The sequence below is a fragment of the Rhincodon typus genome, chromosome 18, assembly GCF_021869965.1.
Source record: "Rhincodon typus isolate 14 chromosome 18, sRhiTyp1.1, whole genome shotgun sequence".
Classification (NCBI taxonomy): domain Eukaryota; kingdom Metazoa; phylum Chordata; class Chondrichthyes; order Orectolobiformes; family Rhincodontidae; genus Rhincodon; species Rhincodon typus.
The window spans coordinates 41,763,156-41,784,638 of NC_063349.1; the positions used below are offsets into that span (position 1 = coordinate 41,763,156).

A 21,483-nucleotide genomic window follows, 5' to 3' on the forward strand; every position below is an offset into this window, starting at 1 on the left:
AAAAACAGCAAAAGAAAGAAGAAATTGGTAGATGTGGTGTACAGACACCCCAAACAGTAGCCACTCAATAGAAAGGCACTAAATCAACAAGTTATTGGATCATGTAAAAAGAAAAGAGCAATAATTGTGGGTGACTTTAATCTTCTCGTTGATTGCGTTAATCTAATTGTAAAGGGTTGCTGTGATAACAAATTCATAGAGTGCATTAGGGATAGTTTCTTAGACAATATATCATAGAGCCAAACAGGGAGCAGGCTATGTTTGATCTGGTACGGGTAATGAGGCAGGCTTAATAAATGACTAGATCTCTCTAGGAAGCAGTGGTCATAACATGATAGAATTTAATATCCAGTTCAAGGGTGAGAAACTTCAGTTGAAAATAACTGTGCTTAACTTAAATAAAGGGAATTACAATGAAATGATGATAGAGTTAGCTAAAGTATTTAAGAAAGGTGTAAGGAAAAGCAGGGAACCATAGGCTGGTTAGCCTGATGTCAGTGGTGGGTAAGTTGTTGGACGGGATTCCGAAGGACAGGATTTGCATGTATTTGGAAAGGCAAGAACTGATTAGGGATAGTCAACGTGGCTTTGTGTCTGGGAAATCGTGTCTCATTAACTTCATTGAGTTTTTCGAAGAAGTGACAAAGCAGATTGATGAAGGCAGAGTAGTGGACATTGTCCATATGGATTTCAGAAAGGCATTCAACAAGGGTCTGCATGGTAGACTAGTTAGCAAGGTTAGGGGTGGCATGGTGGCTCAGTGGTTAGCACTGTAGCTTCATAGCACCAGGGACTTGGGTTCGATTCCACTCTCGGGCAACCGTCCGTGTGGAATTTGCACATTCTTCCTGCATCTGTGTGAGTTTTCTCTGGGTGCTCTGGTTTTCTCCCACAGTCCAAAGATGTGCAGGCTAGATGGATTGGCCACGCTAAATTCCCCATAGTGTTCAGGGGTGTGTAGATTAGGTGGGTTATAGGGGGATGGGTCTGGGTGGGTTGCTCTGAGGGTCGGTGTGGACTTGTTGGACCGAGGGGCCTGTTTCCACACTGTAGGGATTCTATGATCACATGGAATCCAGAGAGAGGTAGCAATTTGGATACAAAATTGGCTTGAAGATAGGAGATAGAGGATGGTGGTGGAGGGTTGTTTTTCAGTCTAGAGACCTGTGACCAGCAGTGTGCCATGAGGATCCATTGCTTTTTGCCATTTATATAAATGATTTGGATGTGAATATAGGAGGAATAGCTTGTAAGTTTGCAGATGACACCAAAATTGGTGGCGTAGTGGACAGAGAAGAAGGTTATCTCAGAGTACAATGGGACCTTGATCAGATGGACTGACGGGCCAAGGAGTGGCAGTGGATTTTAATTTCGATAAATGTGAGGTGTTTCACTTTGCAAAGGCAAATCAGGGCGGGATTTATACACTTAATGGTAAGGTCCTGGAGAGAATTGCCGAACAAAGAGACCTTGGGGTGCAGGTTCAGAGTTCCTTGAAGGTGGAGTGACATGTTGACAGGGTAGTGAAGAACACGTTTGCTACACTTGCCTTTATTGTTCAATGCATTGAGCATAGGAGTTGGGATGTCAGGTTGCAGCTGTACAGGACATTGGCTAGGCCAATTTTGGGATACTGCATTCAATTTTGGTCTCCCTACTACAGGAAAGATGTTATTAAATTTGAAAGGGTTCAGAAAAGATTTACAACAATGTTGCCAGGGTTCGAAGATTTGAACTATACAGAGAGGCTGAATAGCTAGGGATACTTTCCCTGGAGCATCAGAGGCTGAAGGGTGACATTATAGAAGTTTATGAAATCATGAGGGGCATGGATAAGTTGAACAGCCAAGGTCTTTTCCCGAGGGTACTAGAGTCCAAAACTAGAGGGCATAGGTTTAAGGTGAGAGGGGAAAGATTTAAAAGGGACCTAAAGGTCAACTTTTCAACACAGAAGGTGGTGCATGTATGGAATGAGCTGCCAGAGGAGGTGACTGAGGCTGGTACAACTGGATGGGTACATGAATAGGAAGGGTTTAGAGAGATTTAAAGAAGCCAAAGTCAGTGATAGTCCGGAAGATGGATAAATTCAGTATCCAGCAAAAGGGAACTAAAAAGATAACAAAGACGGAAAAAATAGAGTATAAATATAACTATAAAGTAAAAATAAAGCAAACCAGTGATGAATATAAAAATTGACAATAAGAGTTTCATTAAATATATAAACAAAAAAGAGAGGTCAAAGTGAACATCGACTGTTTAAAAAATGAATCTGGGCAGGCAGTTCTGCGCAAGATGGTAATGCAGATATTTTGCATCAGTTTTACGGTGGATGATACTTCAAACGTTCCATTAATAATAAAGAATACAAGGGAGAAATTAAGTACCATCATCACCAAAGGAGTTCTATTAGACAAACGCATGGGGGCTAAAGGCAGATAAGTCCCCTGGCCCTGATGGCTTGCTTCCTAAAAGAGATGGCTACAGAGATAGTGGTGAATTGTTGGTAATTTTCCAAGAATCGTTGGATTCTGAAGAAGTACCCAAAGATTGGAAAGCTACTAATGTACACTCCTATTCAAAAAGTGAAGTCTTCAAAAAGCAGGTAACTGTAGGCCAATTAGCTTAAAATCTATTTTTGGAAAAGTATTGGAATAAATTATTCAGGAAGTAATTTGGAAAAATTGGAAAATCATAGTCTAATCAAGCAGAATCAGCTTGTCTTCATGAAAGGGAAACCATGTCTGACTAATTTATCGGTGTTTTTGAGGAAGTCTCAGCCAGAGTGGATAGAGGGGAACCAGTAGATGTGTTGTATTTGGACTTCCAGAAGGCATTTGACAAGGTACCTCACAAAAGGTTAAGATAACAGCCCATGTTGGTAGAAATACCTCATTGGCAATTGATGGAGAATCAGGTAATGGGCAAGAATCAGTTAGCTGGGGATAAGAGGTTTTTTTCAGGTTGTCCACCCATAACCAATGGGATTCCACAGAGACTAGTGCTGGAACCACAACTGCTTACAAAATGTTTTAATGACTTAGAGGAAGGGTGTGAATGTGCCTTAGCTAAATTTACAGACAACACAAAAATAGGTGGAAAGACATGTTGCAAGAGGGATACAAACAGTTTACAGAGAGATATTAATAAATCAAATAAGTGAGCAAACAGTTGGCAATGGAGTATAATGTATGAAAATGCAAAGTTGTTCATTTTGGAAGGGGAAACAAAAGAACAGAATATTAGTTAAATGGAGAAAAGCTGCAGAAAGCTGCGACACAGAGAAACATGGGACTACTTGTGCATGAAACACTGGAAGCTAGTTCACAGGTTTAGCAGGTAATCATGAAGGCCAATGGAATGTTGGCCCTTATTTCAAGGGGGTTGAAGTGTAGGAGTAGGGAAGTCTTACTGCAACTGTACAAAGTGCTGGTGAGACCACATCTGGAGTACTCTGAAGGGTTTTGGTCCCCTTATTTAAGAAAAGATATCATTTAATTGGAGGCAGTTCAAGGAATATTCATTGGAATGATCCCAGTAAGGAGGGATTGTCTTTCGAGCAAAGGCTAAACAGGTTGGGATTCTACTCACTTAAGTTTAGACGAATGAGAGGTGACTTCATTGAAACATATAAGATTCTTAAGGGGCTTGACAGGGTAAATGCTGAGAGAATGTTGTCCTTCATGGGAGATTCTAAGAGGGTGGCGGGGGCACAAATTTAAGACTGAGATAAGGAGGAATTTCTTTCCTGAGTGTTGAGAGTCTTTGGAACTCCATGTCACAGAGGTGTGAGGGCAGTGTCCTTGTGTATATTTGAGACTGAGATAGATAGATAGATTCTTGGTCATTCAGTTAATCAAGGATTATGAGGAAAGTGGACAGATCAAATCAGGTCAGATCAGCCATGATCCTATTCCTGAATGGCCTATTTCACATGGTTACTTCACTGTCACTGGGTCACTTCCTTGGACTTTCCACGGAACAGAACTGTGGATGTACTTACTGACCACCACCTCTCAAAGGCAATTAGAAACAGACAATAAATGCTGACCCAGCCTGCAATGCCCACTTCCTGTGAGAAAATAAAAATAAGCTGGAATCTGAATTAATTTCTCTTAAGGCTCAGTGTCATCCTTTGGTTTACCATGCTCTCATGAAGCGCTTTGTGACAATTTATGGTATTCAGTGCACTATATAAATGTATTCATTCTGTTGTCCTGTTAACTGATCTCTTTCAAATTATAAATTTAATTTTATTAATAAGTTGTAATAACTTATAATGATGTTAATAAGCTTAATAAGTTATAAATGTTTATAAACTTGGTAATAATGGTGTTAATAGAACAAACAATCTATGAATCAGGTTAAATAACAAAGGATGATTTATGCAGAACTTTTTTACATTATTTTTACAGTGACATTTACCTGTACAACATCTATGGCAGAACATTGACTACACTTTGTTAAGTGCCAGTCAGGATTAGTGGGAAGTATTATTTGGGAGAATGGAAATCGCTGGTTGGGAAGGGAGGGATAATATTAGTTAGAATAAGTGGGAAGAGTTAGATTGGTGGGATGGGCTGGTAGGGATCAGTGAGAAGAACTTGTCAGGATTAGTGAGAATTGCTGTGTGGGATCAGTGGAAAGCGTTGGTTGGGATTAGTGAATATTGATGGTCAAGATCAGGGTGACAGTCCTCAGTGATTAGGGAGGGCAATAGCAATAGTGATTCAGGGAGGAGGGAAACAGTGGTTGGTAATTGACCATGTAGTTTGAATGTGGAGTTTTCAGTTTTGAGACAACAGGCCAATCTGGTCAATCACCATACCCCTTTTAACGATTTGCCTGATGATCTGCAGAAGTATTGCAAACAATTCGTAGTGTGAAAGTCTGATTAGCTGAATTCTTTATCCGGATTTAAATTGTTGCCAAATTTGGAAGATTCTAGGTCGAACTGATACCGCATACAACTTCTCAATGGTCTTCCTACATTATAACATGCTCCAGCCCAAACTAGTATTTATTTAAATTTGAGCTATATTGCAAGAATTAATTGCAGGAAAGAAACACAAATTAGCTTCATTTTTTTTTTCCATGGCTTAGGTAATCATAATGTGCTTTTAATGTTTGGAACAAATTCTTTCGCCTGAGATCCACTGGGAATGGCATGTTTGTTTTTGCAGTGGCAGTCACCTCTTTGAGATGTAACCCAAACCCTTCATCCCGCTCCATGGCCAGGGATGATCTTCCACTTAATTAATGTCTTCCTTCCATCTGCACACTTGTCACTTGATTTAACTCAGCAGATCAAACTGGAGTGCCAGTGGAGCAGCGCACGGAGGACAGGGATTTGATGCACAAAGAGGAAGCAACTCCCTAATCTGAGTGCACAAGGTTAGGATGCAATGATTCTCAAAAGGCAAACGTCCAGTCCAGTCAAATCCCAGCCCAACAAATGAACTGAAGGCCGCGGACCAGGATCATGGGCGTTCCACATTTAGAGTGCTCTGAACAAACATTGCGGAGAGTATTTAAAGAAATGACAGTGCTTAAATAAACAATTTAAAGCCATCATCAGATAAGATAGCATTGCATTGCAATGAACAATAGCACAATTTTAGTAATTTACAGAAACTGGGCTGTGACCTATTCCCTGATTTATGGCCTGAGTAGTCAGGTGGTCCAATGTGATGGGCAGGTGGAGCTTCCTTTTTGAAGTAAATACTCCATTAATCTAATTTTGTAAAGACTACTCCTCTTATACTGATTACATAAAACTAACATTTCAGGCACATTGTCACACATTTATAGCTTTGACTCAATTTGCAATACGCCACCCATTTCAAACTCTGATGGTAATGGGCATCATTAAAGCCAGGCTCAGCATTTCCTTCACCCGTTTAATTCACTTCTGCAGATGGATGTATCAAGAATTTCAATGCACCAACAAGACGAAAAGCAATTGTTACTGTTTCACCTGTAAGCGCACGTTAACTGCCCATAATTAGGTTGCAGCTTGTTACTGTAAAAGTGCATTTTTGATTATGTTAGCTAGCACAGTATGTATTAACTTCAGGTTAATAGCAATTTTTGTAACTAAAATAAAGATCCACTGTTCTCAGGGGTTGCATTTTTGGAAAATCTCTCAAATTCATGAAAGATGAGCATATTTTATTACAGGAGTCAATTGGATAGGTTACAGCTGTGCAAGGATTTAACATATAGAGCAAAGAGGAGAAGATAAAAGACCATAAAAATACTTTTTGAAAGTTGTGTTAATAAATAAGAAATATATAATATTTGTCTCACGTGCCCTTGCTATAAGGCTCTTGAGCGGAATGTGATGATTGTAACAACAACGAACAACCAGGTGCATGTACTCCACTCAACAACATGACAGACAACACATGAATATTCAACGTGTTCTAGCCAGTTAATACCGTACAGTAGATCAGGGACATCTACAGTATCTCAGTTTTTTTTATAGCAACTTAAGAGCTTTTACTTTTTTTGACATTTTCTTCAAGTTTCCTTTTGCTTCTGAAATCCATGAATGATCGAACTGCAATGGGTAAAATGTACATAATGTTTTGTGTCAATAGGCAAGTTTGCAGATGGCAAAGTTTTGAAGATTACTACATTTGATCAAAGTGCACTAGAGACCCTCTTTAAGAGGCTAGGAAATTGGCTAATAAACAAGCTGGTCAGCACTACCCACGGATGGTTCCAGAATTTATAGGAGAGGGTTTCTTGTTCAGACGAGGTGAGGACATTGTGTCATTTTATTCATGGAGAAGAACTTTAATTTTGAGGCTTTGGAGGACCAAGAGCAAATATGGGTCAGCAAGGATGGCATGATGTCTATGTGTGACATGAGATGTGATAAAGCAGCAGAGCTTCTAGGAGGCATTCTGGGGAGAGTTGAAGTAATTGATTCTTGAAAGTGACAAATGATTGATGGGATTGGGCACTCCGAGGGCTGAGACTGGGCAGGAGCAGGGAATTTTAATGAGTTAGAAATAGGTAGGCTTTGCATTGGTGAGATAAGGGTGTGCACATTTAGATCAGAGTGGATTAGAATTCTGTATTTGAAAACATACTAGTATCTGGAAAGGGGGCTTCAGTCAATGGCAAGGGCACAAATATTGTGGGAGGGACTGAATGCAATGGCTCTACCTGCTAACCAGCTCAAGTTAAAATGCACCCCAATCAAGATTAGGCGCTGAATCTTCATCTTCAATTCGTGAAATTTGAGTTGGGCCATTTCCTGATGTTAAGTTCCCAAAGTCAGACATCAGTCAGTTCCCAAAGTCAGACATAGGGTGGCATGGTAACTCAGTGGTTAGCACTGCAGCCGCATAGTGCCAGGGACCTGGGTTCAATTCCATCCTCAGGTGACTGTCTGTGTGCAGTTTGCACATTCTCCCCATGTCTGCATGGGTTTCCTCTGGGTGCTCTGGTTTCCTTCCACAATCCAAAGATGTGCAGGTTAGGTGGATTGGCCATGCTAAATTGCACATACTGTTCAGGGATGTGTGGGTTATAGGGGGATGGGTCTGGGTGGGATGCTCCAATGGCTGGTGTGGACTTGTTGGGCCGAAGGGCCTGTTTCCACACTGTAGGGATTCTATGAAATACAGTCTATTCAACCAGAATTTTGGTCTTTATGAGTTGGGTAAGCCTGGAGTTGGGCTACCGCCTCCTAAGGCAGGGCTGAGGTAGCAGTATCGATGAACAAATGCTAAGATTTGTAAGTATAAAACCCACCTCTATTTACTGGGTCATTGGCCTAGTTCTATTCATTCATTGAGCAGCTGTATAAACAAAACAAATTGAATAGATGACAAGTAATTTGCTTTGCCAGATGGCCCTATTATGAATGCTTGAATGAGCTCCAAGGCTCAATGGATTCAGGGCTGTTGGTAATTCTTACATCACTGCAAAGGGAACTGCTAGCTTTGTTTAGTTGTCAGTTTTCTAAGCTTGTATTAGGTTTATTTTTCTTTGAAGTAGTGTGCCAACATCTGTTTGTTTGGACTAAATTAAGAGATGTTAAGTAGCTTAAAGCTTTTATTAATTGGGAAATCAATGTCTGTGTCTGACAGTTTTATGAGCTTGTAAAAAGAGATAAACCTCAAATCAAATTTTAATGGTTGATTTTGTTTTAGGGAAGCATTTCAAGGATTTGTCAATATTAATATATGGTTTATTCATTCTCTACCTACTTGATAATGGAACCTTAAAGGCTTGGCAGAAGTCAAAACATTGAATCAATGTGAACTATACCATGCCATACATGTATCACTATTTGATATTGTACACTGTTGAATTCCGTATCATGAAGTATCCATGAAGTACTCTAATGCATGCAAACACCTGTATAGTGCCAGTCAATCTAGACACCTACCTTTTAAGGTTAAGGCCTCATGACTAATCACTGCATTATGAAAATGCTGAACTTTTCAAACACCAACAAATATAATAGTTGAAGTTGGCAATAGTTTTTAAACTTTTCTGCCAATAAGTTCCTTATTGCTGCCTTCCTCCAAGGTGCAGGAACTTACTTTCCGGAAATGGTTTACACAGCCTTCAGAAACCCATCCCTCTCTACAAAAAATATATTTGGGACAGGCAGTTAAATAGAGAGTCCACTTTATGTGTGTTGTTTTGCGACCCTTCATATTTCCAGACTTGCAGAAAATGTCAGGCAATGGGAGTTAAGTGCAAAGTTGTTAGCCCACATGTCTCACACTTGGTCCCCCGAACATGGGTTTTCTCAGTGTTGGGAGGGAAAAATTCAGCCCTCATGACTATTAGACAAATATAGAGCTGTCAAGATTGGTAGTGATGTGGTCAGACTGTGAATATGGAAGTTAATCCTACATCTGGAGACAGTGTTAATTAATGAGGAGGAGAAGGGAAAATAGAATATATCCTGGCTGAGTTCTGGAAATAATGATATGAGTGAGAAGGGAAGTTATGTTTGAGATTCACTGGTTGTATTTGAACAGGTAAGACTCAAACTAATTGAATTACATTGTGCTGGACAATGGAAAAGAGCTATTGAAGAAAGGATGGAATAGTCAACCATATCAAAGACTACAGAACGCTCAGGAAGGATAAAGAGCAATAATGCAATATGAATCATTCACAGCAGATCCCATTTGTGACTTCAGTTAGGATTGTTTAACTGCTGTGACAAGGATGGAATCTAGACTGGAAGATTCAATTAGAGAACTGCAGTAAGGATGAATGTGGATTTAAATGATATAAAATATGCTGAAGTACTTTGGAGTGGAGAACAATATTGAAGATAACAGACTAAATTTCTAAGATCGTTGATCTTGACACTTGATCCAAAAATCACTGGGTAAAAATTTCAATTAGTTGCATAATACAAACACAATTTGTCTTTGTCAGTGTAAGTCATTGTGCTACACAGGCCTCTCATCATAGATTAGATCCTCAAAGCTTATTGTGTATGTCTAATAAAGTAATGTCACCACTCCTGTGCTTTTCGGTTTATCTGGATTGAATGAATTATATATTAGTGTAGATTGTAACCCTCAAATTTTATTTCATTAAAGTAAAGAAATTGTTGAGTACTCCATTTAAAAAATGACCTCAAAAACATTAGTTGCACATAATGCTTACCTAATAAAATGGTGCAAATTCCTGAAACTACAATTAAAGTTACAGAAAACTGATACAGTGAATGCATCATAACACTTTGTAGTAGGCTTTTTTGGGCACTGCACTTAACTGCTGTATAACATAAGTGTTTTATGTGCATTAATGAAAAGACATAAAATGTAGGGTAAAGGGTACTGGAAATTCCTTTCGTTTTGACAGATGTCTATTATACTATGGTAGTAAGTGGGCTATATTTTCCTCTATCTGCTGAAAATGGGTGATTTGCGAAAAAAACCTAAGTGCTAATTGGCAGATTCCTCACAGAACATTGACCATCTTTGACTGTTGAATAATATAATATAAACTAACACCTGAAGAAGGACTGAGGCTCAGAAAGCTTGTTTTCAAATAAACCTGTTGGACTATACCTGGTGTTGTGTGATTTCTGATCTTGTCCACCCTAGTCCAACGTTGACAACTCCACATCATAATATAATTGTGGAGAGGCCCTAAGGAAAATGCTCCAGAAAAGAAATGTGTTCTAATAAACATTTTCAACTATTCTTTAATTCACAGGAGAGGCTCAAACGTATCGCTTACCTTGGATATGAGTACCTTGGGAAATGTTGAATCACTCAATATTGCTCCAACACCCCGTGACAAAATATTTCTGGAGTATCTACAGACTGCTAGCCGGGTGCTCACAAGGTTGCAACTAAGGGAATGTGTAGCAAGTGCCCAATCCCTTCAAGCTGAATTCATGGTATAGCACTCTATACAGTAAAGTTTGTACCTCAGTTTAATCATGCAAATTCTATGGGATATGCCAGGAACTAATATTTGTCTAAGATGCAATTTGAACTAGAAAGGATTTACAATACAATTTTTTGTTTACATCTTTTTTACTGGAAGCTAAGTATTCCAGTCAGTATCGTAATATTTTAGAGTTGTTACCTTTGTTTGGTAAATGCTGTAGAGCTACTCTTTACCTCAGTCTTATGTTTTGACGTCTTTACATGTGTGGAGGAAACATGGACATTGTACAAAAACACTAGGCACTGATGTATATAAATACATTTGTTTGTGACTTTTTATCAATATTAAGGAGAGTCTTATGTCTGTTCCTCAAGCATTGTTGATAGCCTGTCATAAGCCTTCCTTGATTACAAAACAGAAAGATTTAATAAAGCTCTTTATTGTTTCAAACCATCTTTATTAATTCCTGTGTACCATTATACTTGCATTATGATGAATCTCCAGCACATTCTCCACTTCTTAGTGGTTTGAATGTTTGATTGCATGGATCACAGAATCTTTTTCCTATATTTTTGGTTTTGTACCATCCGTGCAAATCAAATGTCCTGATACAACAGTGTTTTGGGACAAGATGTGAGAAATAAAGCAGGAAAGCTGCCCTGAAGCTAACTGTTAGTCATATAATTAATCACACTATGTAGCTAATGAAATAAACTGCACATTACCATCAGAAGTGTTCCATTTCTCAGTAAGATCTACATTGCTTTCAGCCTTTAGGAGCTTCAACCCAGAAAAATTTCACCAGGCACTCCCTGTCTGGAGGATCAGATTAGTATGTGGGATTGGAAAGGAAAGAAGGTTATGAGCACGGATTCCATATTTTGTTGCAACTAATGCTCAGGTTTAACCAAAACATATGCAGTGGAATTCTTTTACCTGACAACAGCTGTGTGTTTCTGCAATGTGGTATGCAGTGCTCTAAGTACATTGGAATTTCTAATGCTTGTGTTTCTTATTTCCTTCAAATAACAGGAAATTCCCATGAATTTTGTGAATCCCAAAGAGCTGAATATTCCTTGTCATGGAACTAAGAATAGATATAAAACTATTTTGCCAAGTAAGTTCACCTGTTACGCAATTCACCTTTCACTGTTAAATATTTGCTTTGAATGTTATTTAATGCAAAATGATTATTTTCTTTACTATTCAAGCCTCATCAGCAGCCGCCAGTACTGATTTCATACAATATGTAACACGTTCATACATTTATGTGCATTTTAAATGTAGTATTTAAAACTAGTCATGAGTAGGTTTAAAGTGCCAGTGAGGAGAATGTATTGATATGGCTTTCTGTGTCAGTTGTTAATAAGCTTCACAAATTAGATGTCTGGGAGCAAGCAGAACACTGGACCTTGACCAGGTAAGGAAAGCGTTATAGTATATTTTCAGTGTTTGTTTGCATACATTTATTTTCTTTTTTGGGAATGGTGGAAGGAATCCCTGGCTGATTAACAGCCCATTGAACCACATCATGCCTTCCATATACTGGCGAGTCCTGACATGGGAGTTGAACCTGGAGCTTTGGGCCCAGAGGAAGGGAGTGCCCCACTGCACCACAAGACCCCTATCAGCATTTCAGTTATACCACATAATAATGGTTTACACAGCCATACCTTTGTACAGAATCATCCATGCCCGTTAATATTCTTTTTAAAAGTATTAGAAGAGAGTGTGTAATGATAAAAATTACTCCTTTCCAAAACATGTCTGATAAATCTGATTTTAGAATCCACAGGCTTAAGTCATACCTCCCCAGGTACCCAGACAGGAACAGATGCAGAGTGAAACGCTAAAAGAGACAAACTCAACTTCTGTATAAAGTTTTGTGCTTCATATAACACTGTTTTTTCCACCGCATGAAACATGTTGGGATACATGCCACAAAGATCAGTTGCTGTATGCTGCGGCTAATTGTAACACTACTACCACTGTCCCATATAAGATCACCTAATTCAAAGTCAACAGGTCAAATCGGCTGCCTGAAATAAAAACAAACTGCTGGAGAACCTCAGTAAGTCTGGCAGCATCTATGGAGAGGGAAACAGCTTTAATGTTTTGGGTCCTATGTGTCTGTCCTTCTGAAATCACATTTGCTGTGATTTCACATAACACCTCCTGATATGCCAGGCTCAGATATTCATATGGTAAACCATTAGTAGACCACAAAGTTATACATTATTATCTCAATTACCTGATCACTTTATACCTACTGGAGAAGAAGCAAAAATTGACCTACACTTGAAAACTAAGGCAGCTGAGGTGTCAGTGGGGGAGCATTTTGGGACCAGTGACCATAATTCTATTAGCTTTAAAATAGTGGTGGAAAAGGATAGACTGGATCTAAAAGTTAGAGCTGTAAATTGGAGGTCGGCCGATTTTGACAGTGCTAAGCTAGAACTTTCAAAAGTTGATTGAGGGTGGATATTCACAGGTGAAGGGATGACTGGAAAATGAGAAGCCTTCAAAAATGAAATAGAGAGTCCAGAGACAATATGTTCCTGTTAGGGTGAAGGGCGAGGATGGTAGGTGTGGGGAATGCTGGAACATTAGAGAAATTGAGGTTTTGTTCAAGAAAAAGAAGGAAGCATATGTCAGGTATAGACAGCAGGGATCAAGTGAATTCCTAGAAGAGTGTAAAGGCAGCAGAAATATACTTAAGAGGGAAATCAGGAGGGCAAGAAGAGGACATGCGATAGCTTTGGCAAATAGGGTTAAGGAGAATCCTAAGGGATTCTACAAATACATTAAGGACAAAAGAGTAACCAGGGAGAGAATAGACCCCGTTAAAGATCAACAAGGCTACCAATGTATGGACCCTCAGGAGATGGGGAAGATACGAAACGGGTATTTTGCGGAGAAGGATTCGGAAGCAAGAGAACGTGGGGAAATAAAGAACAACATCTTGAAAAATTTCCATATTGCAGAGGAGGAGGGACTGGAGGTGTTGAAACACATAATGGTGGATAAATCCCCGGGACCTGATCAGGTGTACCCTAGAGCTCTGGGAAGCTAGGGAAGAGATTGCTGGACCCCTTGCTGAGATATTTGTATCATCAATAGCCACAGGTGAGGTGCTGGAAGACTGGAAGTTGGCTAATATGGTACCACTATTTAGGAAAGGTGGTAAGGAAAAGCCAGGGAAGTATAGACTGGTGAACCTGACATCAGTGGTGGGCATGTTGTTAGAGGGCATCCTGAGGGACAGGATTTACATGAATTTTGGAAAGGCAAAGACTAATTAGGGATAGCCAACATGTCTTTGTGCCTGGTGAATCATGTCTCACTAACTTGATTGAGTTTTTTGAAGAAGTAACAAAGAGGATTGATGAAGTCAGAGTGGTGGACTATATGGACTATATATGGACTTCAGCAAGGCATTCAACAACGTTCCTCATGGTAGACTGGTTAGCAAGGTTAGATCACATGGAATACAGGGTGAACTAACCATTTGGATACAGAACTGGCTCGAAGGTAGAAGACAGAGGGTGGTGACGGAGGGTTGTTTTTCAGAATGGAGGCCTGTGACCAGCGGTGTGACCCGGGGATCGGTGCTGGATCCACTGCTTTTCATCATTTATATAAATGATTTCAATGTGAACATAGGATGTATAGTTAGTAAGTTTGCAGATGACACCAAAATTGGAGGTATAGTGGACAGCGAAGAAGGTTACTTCAGAGTACAACGGGACTTTGATCAAATGGGGCCAATGGGCCAAGGAGTAGCAGATGGAGTTTAATTTAGATAAATATGAGGTGCTGCATTTTGGAAAGACAAATCAGGGCAGGACTTGTACACTTAATGGTACGGTACTGTGGAGTGTTGCTGAACAAAGAGACCTTGGAGTGCAGGGTCGTAGTTCCTTGAAAGTGGAGCCCTAGGTAGACAGGATAGTGAAGAAGGCATTTGTTATAGTTGCCTTTATTGCTCAGTGCATTGAGTATAGGAGTTGGGAGGTCATGTTGCAGCTGTACAGAACATTGGTTAGGCCACTTTTTTGGAATATTGTGTGCAATCAATTCTGGTCTCCGTACTATAGGAAGGATGTTATGAAATTGAAAGGGTTCAGAAAAGATTTATAAGGATGTTGCCAGGGTTGGAGTGTTTGAGCTAAAGGGAAAGGCTGAATAGGCTGGGGCTATTTTCCCTGGAGCATCAGAGGCTGAAGGGTGACCTTATAGAGGTTTGTAAAATCATGAGGGGCATGGATAGGTTGAATAGACAAGATCTCTTCCCCAGGGTGGGGGAGTCCAAAACTAGAGGAATAAGTTTAAGGTGAGAGGGGCAAGATTTAAAAGGGACCCACGGGGCAACTTTTTCATGCAGAGGGTGGTGTATGGAATCAGCTGCCAGAAGAAGTGGTGGCGACAGGTACAATTACAACATTTAAAAGGCATCTGGATAGGTATATTAGTGGGAAAGGTTTAGAGGGAAATGGGCCAAATGCTGGCAAACGGGACTAAATTAATTTAGGATATTGGGTCAGCATGGATGAGTGGGATTTTCAGAGAACATTATTAGTAATTTTTACAGACTTCAATTAACATAAAAATATGTGAAATTACCTGACAATTTAATATTACAATGCTGCACAATGTCAAAAAAAGTCTTTCTATATCCACTTTAGATGCATTTTTTGCTTTGGATAGGCTGAAACCTACAATGAGAAGAATCAAAAATGATCAGCGGGCCTCCTGACAACAGCCCTTGTGTACGTTGTATTGCAAACAATTTATAGCTCAGACACCAGCCATTCAGCTCAATGGATTCACATATATCTCCTCTCATCCTTCTTCATCTAACCTTAATAACATAGGGGTGGTACGATGGCTCAGTGTTTAGTACTGCTGCCTCACAGCGCCAGAGACCCAGGTTCAAATCCACCCTCAGGTGACTGTCTGTGTGGAGTTTGTACATTCTCCCTGTGTCTGCATGTAGGTGTTCCAGTTTCCTCTCACAGCCCAAAGATGTGCAGGCTAGGTGGATTGGTCATGCTAAATTGTGCATAGTGTTCAGGGATGTGTAGATTAAATGGGGTATAGGAGTCTGGATGGGATGTTCTGAGGGTCAGTGTGGACTTGTTGGACTGAAGGGCCTGTTTCCACACTGTAGGGATTCTATGATTTGTTTCTATAAGAGTTCTATTCATTTCTCCATCAAGTGTTTATCTAGTTTCCCCTTACATGCATCTTTGCTATTTGACTCACCCAACAGCACTTTCCTTGTTGGAATCTACACTCTAATCTGCTGGTAAAGACATTTATCCTGAATTGTCTTTTGGATATATTGGTGTCCATCTTATTTTGAAGGATGCTGGTTCTGGTCTTGTCCAGAAGTGGAAATATCTTCTCCATGGCTGTATTTTCCCGTTTCTCAGACAAAGTGTCCAGTCAGGTGTGTTAGGTTTTGACTAACATGTCACGACCATCAAGGGCAAAACTGAACCAGCAAGTTTCTCAGCCTATGTCATGCCTTGACAGTGTCATCCCAACTCGCCAGAAGCTGTCAGCCAATTAGAATCCCACAGCTTCCAGGTCCTAAAGACTTATCATGGGATCCAATTCTGAGAAGATAATGTTCATTTGATCTTCTTGTAAGGTGGTGGTTGTGGACTGTCAGAGGCTAGGGCAGGGGTTGGCTTTCAGACATCAGTTCCTTGCCTCTCATCTGTACTTTCAATTGACCCCAGACTAGGTAATTGGAGGTCTCCCCATAACACAACACGCTGGCCACCCTGGTTATCCAGTTGGGAAACCAGCCATCTTTCTTGGCCACTGTGAAGGCAGGTAATTGGGGAAGTGATAAGCTTAATCAAGATGGGGCCGACACCAGGTGACACCTTGCGAACTCCCTATTGCAGATCCTATCCTAATATTTCTTATAACCGTTCCACACTTTTTAAATCTAAATTCCAAGTCTGTAAAAATTACTAATAATGTTCTTTTCACCTCCTGTGCAGTGTAACCTGTATGCCTCACTCTGTCTAAGCATCCTACGATCTGTTTGCTAACTATGATCTGCCTGTATACATGCAAACAAAGCTATTCACTGAACTCAGATACACATGACTACAGTAAATCAAATGAAATTAAGTGGCTGTTAACTGACCATTTAGGGGCCGTAATCAATGGCAGAAACCCCCAAGTGGACCTTGGTGCCCAAGGGAGTCTTAGTGTCAGAGCATTTTTAGCGCAGGAAGGGCCCCTTGGCCCATCATGTCTGCACCAGTCATCAAACATCCATGTATTCCAGTCCCACTTGTTCCAATCCCAAGTGTTCATCAAAATAGTTCTTAAATATCTTGAGGGTTCCTGCCTCTACCACCCCTACAAGCAGTGAGTTCCAGATACCCACAGCCCTATGAGTAAAAAAGACTTTCCTCAAATCCCCTTTAAGCCTACTGCTCCCTATCTTAAAAACTGCAATCCCTGGTAATTGAACACCCAACTAAGGGAAAAAAGTTTCTCCCGAACTCCCCTGCCTATGCCCGTTAGAACATTGTACATCTGAAACCCTCTTCAGACTACTCTGCTCTTGGGAAAGCAAACCCAGCCTATCCAGTCTTTCTTCATAGCTCCAATTCCAGACCAGGCAACATCCTGGTGTATCTCCTCTGCACCCTCTCTCAGGCAATCACATTCTTCCTATAGTGTGGTAACCAGAACTGCACACAGTACTCCAGCTGTGACCTAAGTTTATGTAAGATCCATCATAACCTCCATGCTCTTGTATTCAGTACCTTGACTAATAAAGGCAAAAATCCCATATTCCTTCTTAACCACCTTACCTACCCATCCTTCTGCCTTCAAAGATCTATGGACAAGCATAGCAAGGTCCCTTTGTCATTGCTTGGGTCCTGACATTCCATGTGTACTTGCTAATTCTCCTGAAATGTATCACCTCACACTTCTCTGGATTATGTTCCAGTTGCCCCTGTTCAGCCCATCTGACCAGCTGTCTATATCTTACTGTAGTCTAAGGTTCTCCTCCTTGTTATTTACCACACTCCCAATTTTCTGAAAACTTACTGAGATTACCATCTACATTCATGTCTTGATCGTTAATGTACACAACAAGCAATAAGGGACCTAGATCCAAACCTAGTGGTACACAGGCTTCCAGTAACAAACACTCTTTGACCATCTGCACCCTGTCACAAAGCCAATTTTGGACCCAATTTACCAAATTGCCATGGATCTCATGGGCTGTTACCTTCTTATCCAGTCTGCCGTGTGCGATCTGTCAAAAGCCTTACTGAGGTCCATCAACTGCACTATCCTCATATACACACCATGTTACCTCTTTGAAAAGCTCAATTTTCAAATTTTTTAAACATGGTCTTGCCCTAACAAAGCCATGCTGGCTATCATTGATAATCTATGACTTTCCAAGTGGAGATTAATTCTGTCTCTGAGTCATTTATCCAACAGTTTCTCTGCCAGAGATGTTAGACTCTCTGGCCCATCATTTATTCCTATCTGGTTTATTCCTACCACCCTTCTTGAATAATGATACTACACTAGCTGTCCTCCAGTCCTCTATAAAATTATATCATAACTATTTACCCATATTTGTGCCACTAGATCATCTACTTTGTTGCAAATGCTGTGTGCATTCAAATAGAGTGTCCTTAACTTTGCCATTTTGACATCATTCCACCTTTGAGGCGTTTTGATGCTCAGCTTTGTTTCTCCTATCTTCTAGTTTCCCTTGGAGCTTTCTGACTGCCTGTTACTAGCTTAACTCCCTTCCAATTTGAGTTACCCATCAGGATCCCATCCCCAGCAAGCTAATTTAAACCCACCCCGACAACATTAGCAAATCTCCCTGCAGGCTTATTATTTAGAGTCCTGTTCAGTTGTAATCCCTCCAGTTTATACAGGTCCCAGCTGTTCCCAGTGCCGCAGAAAGCTGATGCTCTCCGCCCTACACCAGTTCTCTAGCCACATATTAAATCAATCAATTTTCCCCTGTTCCTATGCTCACTAGCCAATGGCACTGTGAATAATCCTAAAATTATTGGTATTAAGGTCCTGGTTTTCAACTTCCTTCCTAACTCCCTGAGTTCTGCTTTCAGAATCTCATCCCTCTTGCTTCTAGTGTCATTACTACCAATGTATATCATAACTTCTGCTTGATACCTGTCCCTATATGGACATCCTGCAGCTATTCTGGATCTTTGTCCCTGGCACCAAGGAGGCAACACACTATCATGAAGTCACGATTCATGTTGCAGAAACCAGTCTTTGACCCCCCACCTATGGGAATCCTTTTTCAATGTTGCCCTGTACAACTGAGACACTCTTGATGCCATGGACTTACCTCTGGCTGCATTCCCCTGAGAAACCATGGCCTTCACTCATTTCCAAAATGGAATACTGATTGGCAAGCACAATAGACTCAGGGGACTCCTGCACTACCTGCTTGGTTTTCTTAGACTGTCTGGTCATCACTCATTCCATCTCTGCCTGTACATTTCTCATCTGCAATGTGACCACTTTTGTATAAGTTCTTTACATGTGATCCTCTGCCTCATGAATGCACAACAGCGATTCCAGCCACTGCTCAAATCTCAAAATCTGGAGCTCAAGCTTGGCTAACCAGTGATACTTCCTGCTTATGTGGGACATATGATAAAGTCTGTGACTTCACACGTTGCACTGGATGTACGCTCTACTTATTCCCGCTGACCTGCCACCCTAGAACTCTGAAAACTATTTGTTACCCTTAGAATAAATATAAACTTAGTACAAAAATGTTCAAGTAAATTTACGTTACTTCACTTATGTTAACTTTATTTTCATTAGCTATTACTTTGTTATTGCATTTTACTTTGTTTTAATGTAACTTCCTTCTTGTACAGTCCTTTCCTGAGATACAGGTAGCTGCCTCTTCTTTATAAATAAAACAGTTTGTCAGTTTTAATTTATTTCGACTTACTCACCAAAAGCAGATTCTCACCAATCAATAAACTAATTTCCTGTCATGTCACTTTCGAATTTTTTTTCACATTCAGCCTCTTCTTGGCATTGTGATCAGATTGAAGCTATCTCCTGCTCACTGACTTTTTTTTAAACTTACTACCTCCTCTCCTGCACTGTGTTCTGAAGGAAGCCACTCCCTGCTCTTTGTGCTTTTTTTTCATAAATTTGTTACTCCTTTGCTTACTGCTGTGTTCAGAATGAAGCCACTCCTTGTTCTCCATTCTCTTGGTGCTCTGTTCATAACAAAGTTGTTCTCCACTCTCTTCAACGCATTGTGTTCTCTTGTGTGCTGAATGAAGCTACTCCACACTCTACATGCTGTTTTTAATCTTGCTGCCTCTTCTCACGCTGTTTTCAGAATGAAGCCACTCCACACTCTTTCTAAACTTGCTGCCCACTGCCTCAGTGCAGCGTTCAGAATGAAAACACTCCCAACTCTCTGCACTCCTTTTTAAGTGTAGTGCCTCCTGTCTTGGTGCTGCGTTTAGAATGAAGCCACTCTAGCTCTCTGCACTCATTAAACTTTCTCATGCTGTGCTCAGAATAAAAAGTCTCAGTAGTAATTGTAACAAGGTCATCCAGCTGGACCTAATAGAATATGAGGTCCCTGATTGGGGCTGTTAATCTGGTCCAATCAGAGATCCCTGTCTGACAGATGTAAACAGGAGTGTCAGAAATTCTGTTCACTCCGAGAGCTGGCTCTGAGGGAGTTGAACTAGTGTCAAGGACTCTTTATGTGTAAACAAAGAGTGACTTGGTGAGGGGATGCTGGCCTCTGTAGAATTTTCTTCATTCTCTACTTTCTGCATTCTTTCTCAACTTGCTGTTTCCTCTCTGTGTTGTGTTCACAATAAAGCGAGGGCAGTGCCCCTTGCCCGAGAGTCAAGGGCTCTCGGTTCTAGCTCTACTCCAGGCCTCGATATTCAAGGAAAGTGCATTTGTGCTCAAATAGTTTAACCGTGTATGAACACACCTTCCCTGGACATCAGGTCTGGAAGTGAGCTTCAAGCCCAAAGCCAGGGATGCTACCCATTCTGCCACAAGACCTCCAGAGAAAGGCATTTAGTAGACGGCTCTTTTTGTGATAATGTGTTAGTTTCACGGTTACTATAACTGTTAATAGCTTTTATTTAAATTATATGTTTATTTCATTAAGTTTACAATTCCCATTTGGTAAGCTTTAAACTCATTTCGCATGAATACTGATGCAGGCTTCTGGATTACTCATTCAATAACATAATCATTATATAATCATATCCCTATGTGCAGTATTTTTTTTACAATATCTCATTAAAATAAAACCTTCTGGAAGAACTGTTCTGCACGTTCTCCAAGGATAGAAGTGGAATCATTTCAAAGTCAGCCAGGAGAAACCAAGTGTCTGTTACCTAGTTTTAATACATATCTGTTCATTTTTTTTCTCTGATTAGTCTAAATACATTCAGCTTCTGCCAAGGTTTCTTTGCAATTCTACAATGTGAAAATAGAAAGATTCAATGTTTGTGGCAAGCCTGGAAACAACCAGAGACAATGTCTCAAAACATAATGGTAGCGAAAGAGATCTCCATGGACTTTAACTATTCTCTTTCACACAGATAGAGCTCCCACCTCTGGATTCTACCAAAGATCACTTTCAGGTTTTGTTTTTAAATTGTTGGGCTGAATAATACCAGGCGCAGAACTTGTTGTTTTCTTTCCTCCTGGCTTTTGACTTGGCAAAAATATTAGCTCAATACATAAATACAATTTAATCCTCAAAGTAGATAAATTAATCTTTAAATACAGACAAGATGGTAATCAAAGGAATCGAGCAAAGTACAGGGATTTTATTGGGACAGTTGTCACAATAAAGCAACTGAAATACTGAAGACAGAGGGAAGGTCATACTGTGTTATTTGCAAGTGGCTGAGTTGCTTTGGTTTTCAAATCCCAGGCAACTTGATGGTTATTGTAAAAGGAATTTTTCCTTCTGCTATTATGCCTGAGGGAGCATCTTTTTGTCTTTCTCATGGTTTCTACCTTGCATATAATGAACAAAGAACAGTGCAGCACAGG

General features: G+C 40.2%; 1 protein-coding gene across 1 annotated transcript in view; it reads left to right on the forward strand.

Annotated features, from left to right (window-relative positions):
* Positions 1-21,483, forward strand: part of LOC109916389 (receptor-type tyrosine-protein phosphatase R-like) — a 192,679-nt gene that overhangs the window by 102,072 nt on the left and 69,124 nt on the right. Inside the window, exons 7-8 of the mRNA XM_048607929.1 lie at positions 10,207-10,393; positions 11,419-11,503. Coding sequence (XP_048463886.1) covers positions 10,207-10,393; positions 11,419-11,503 — 272 coding nt within the window. The remainder of the gene's footprint in view (positions 1-10,206; positions 10,394-11,418; positions 11,504-21,483) is intronic.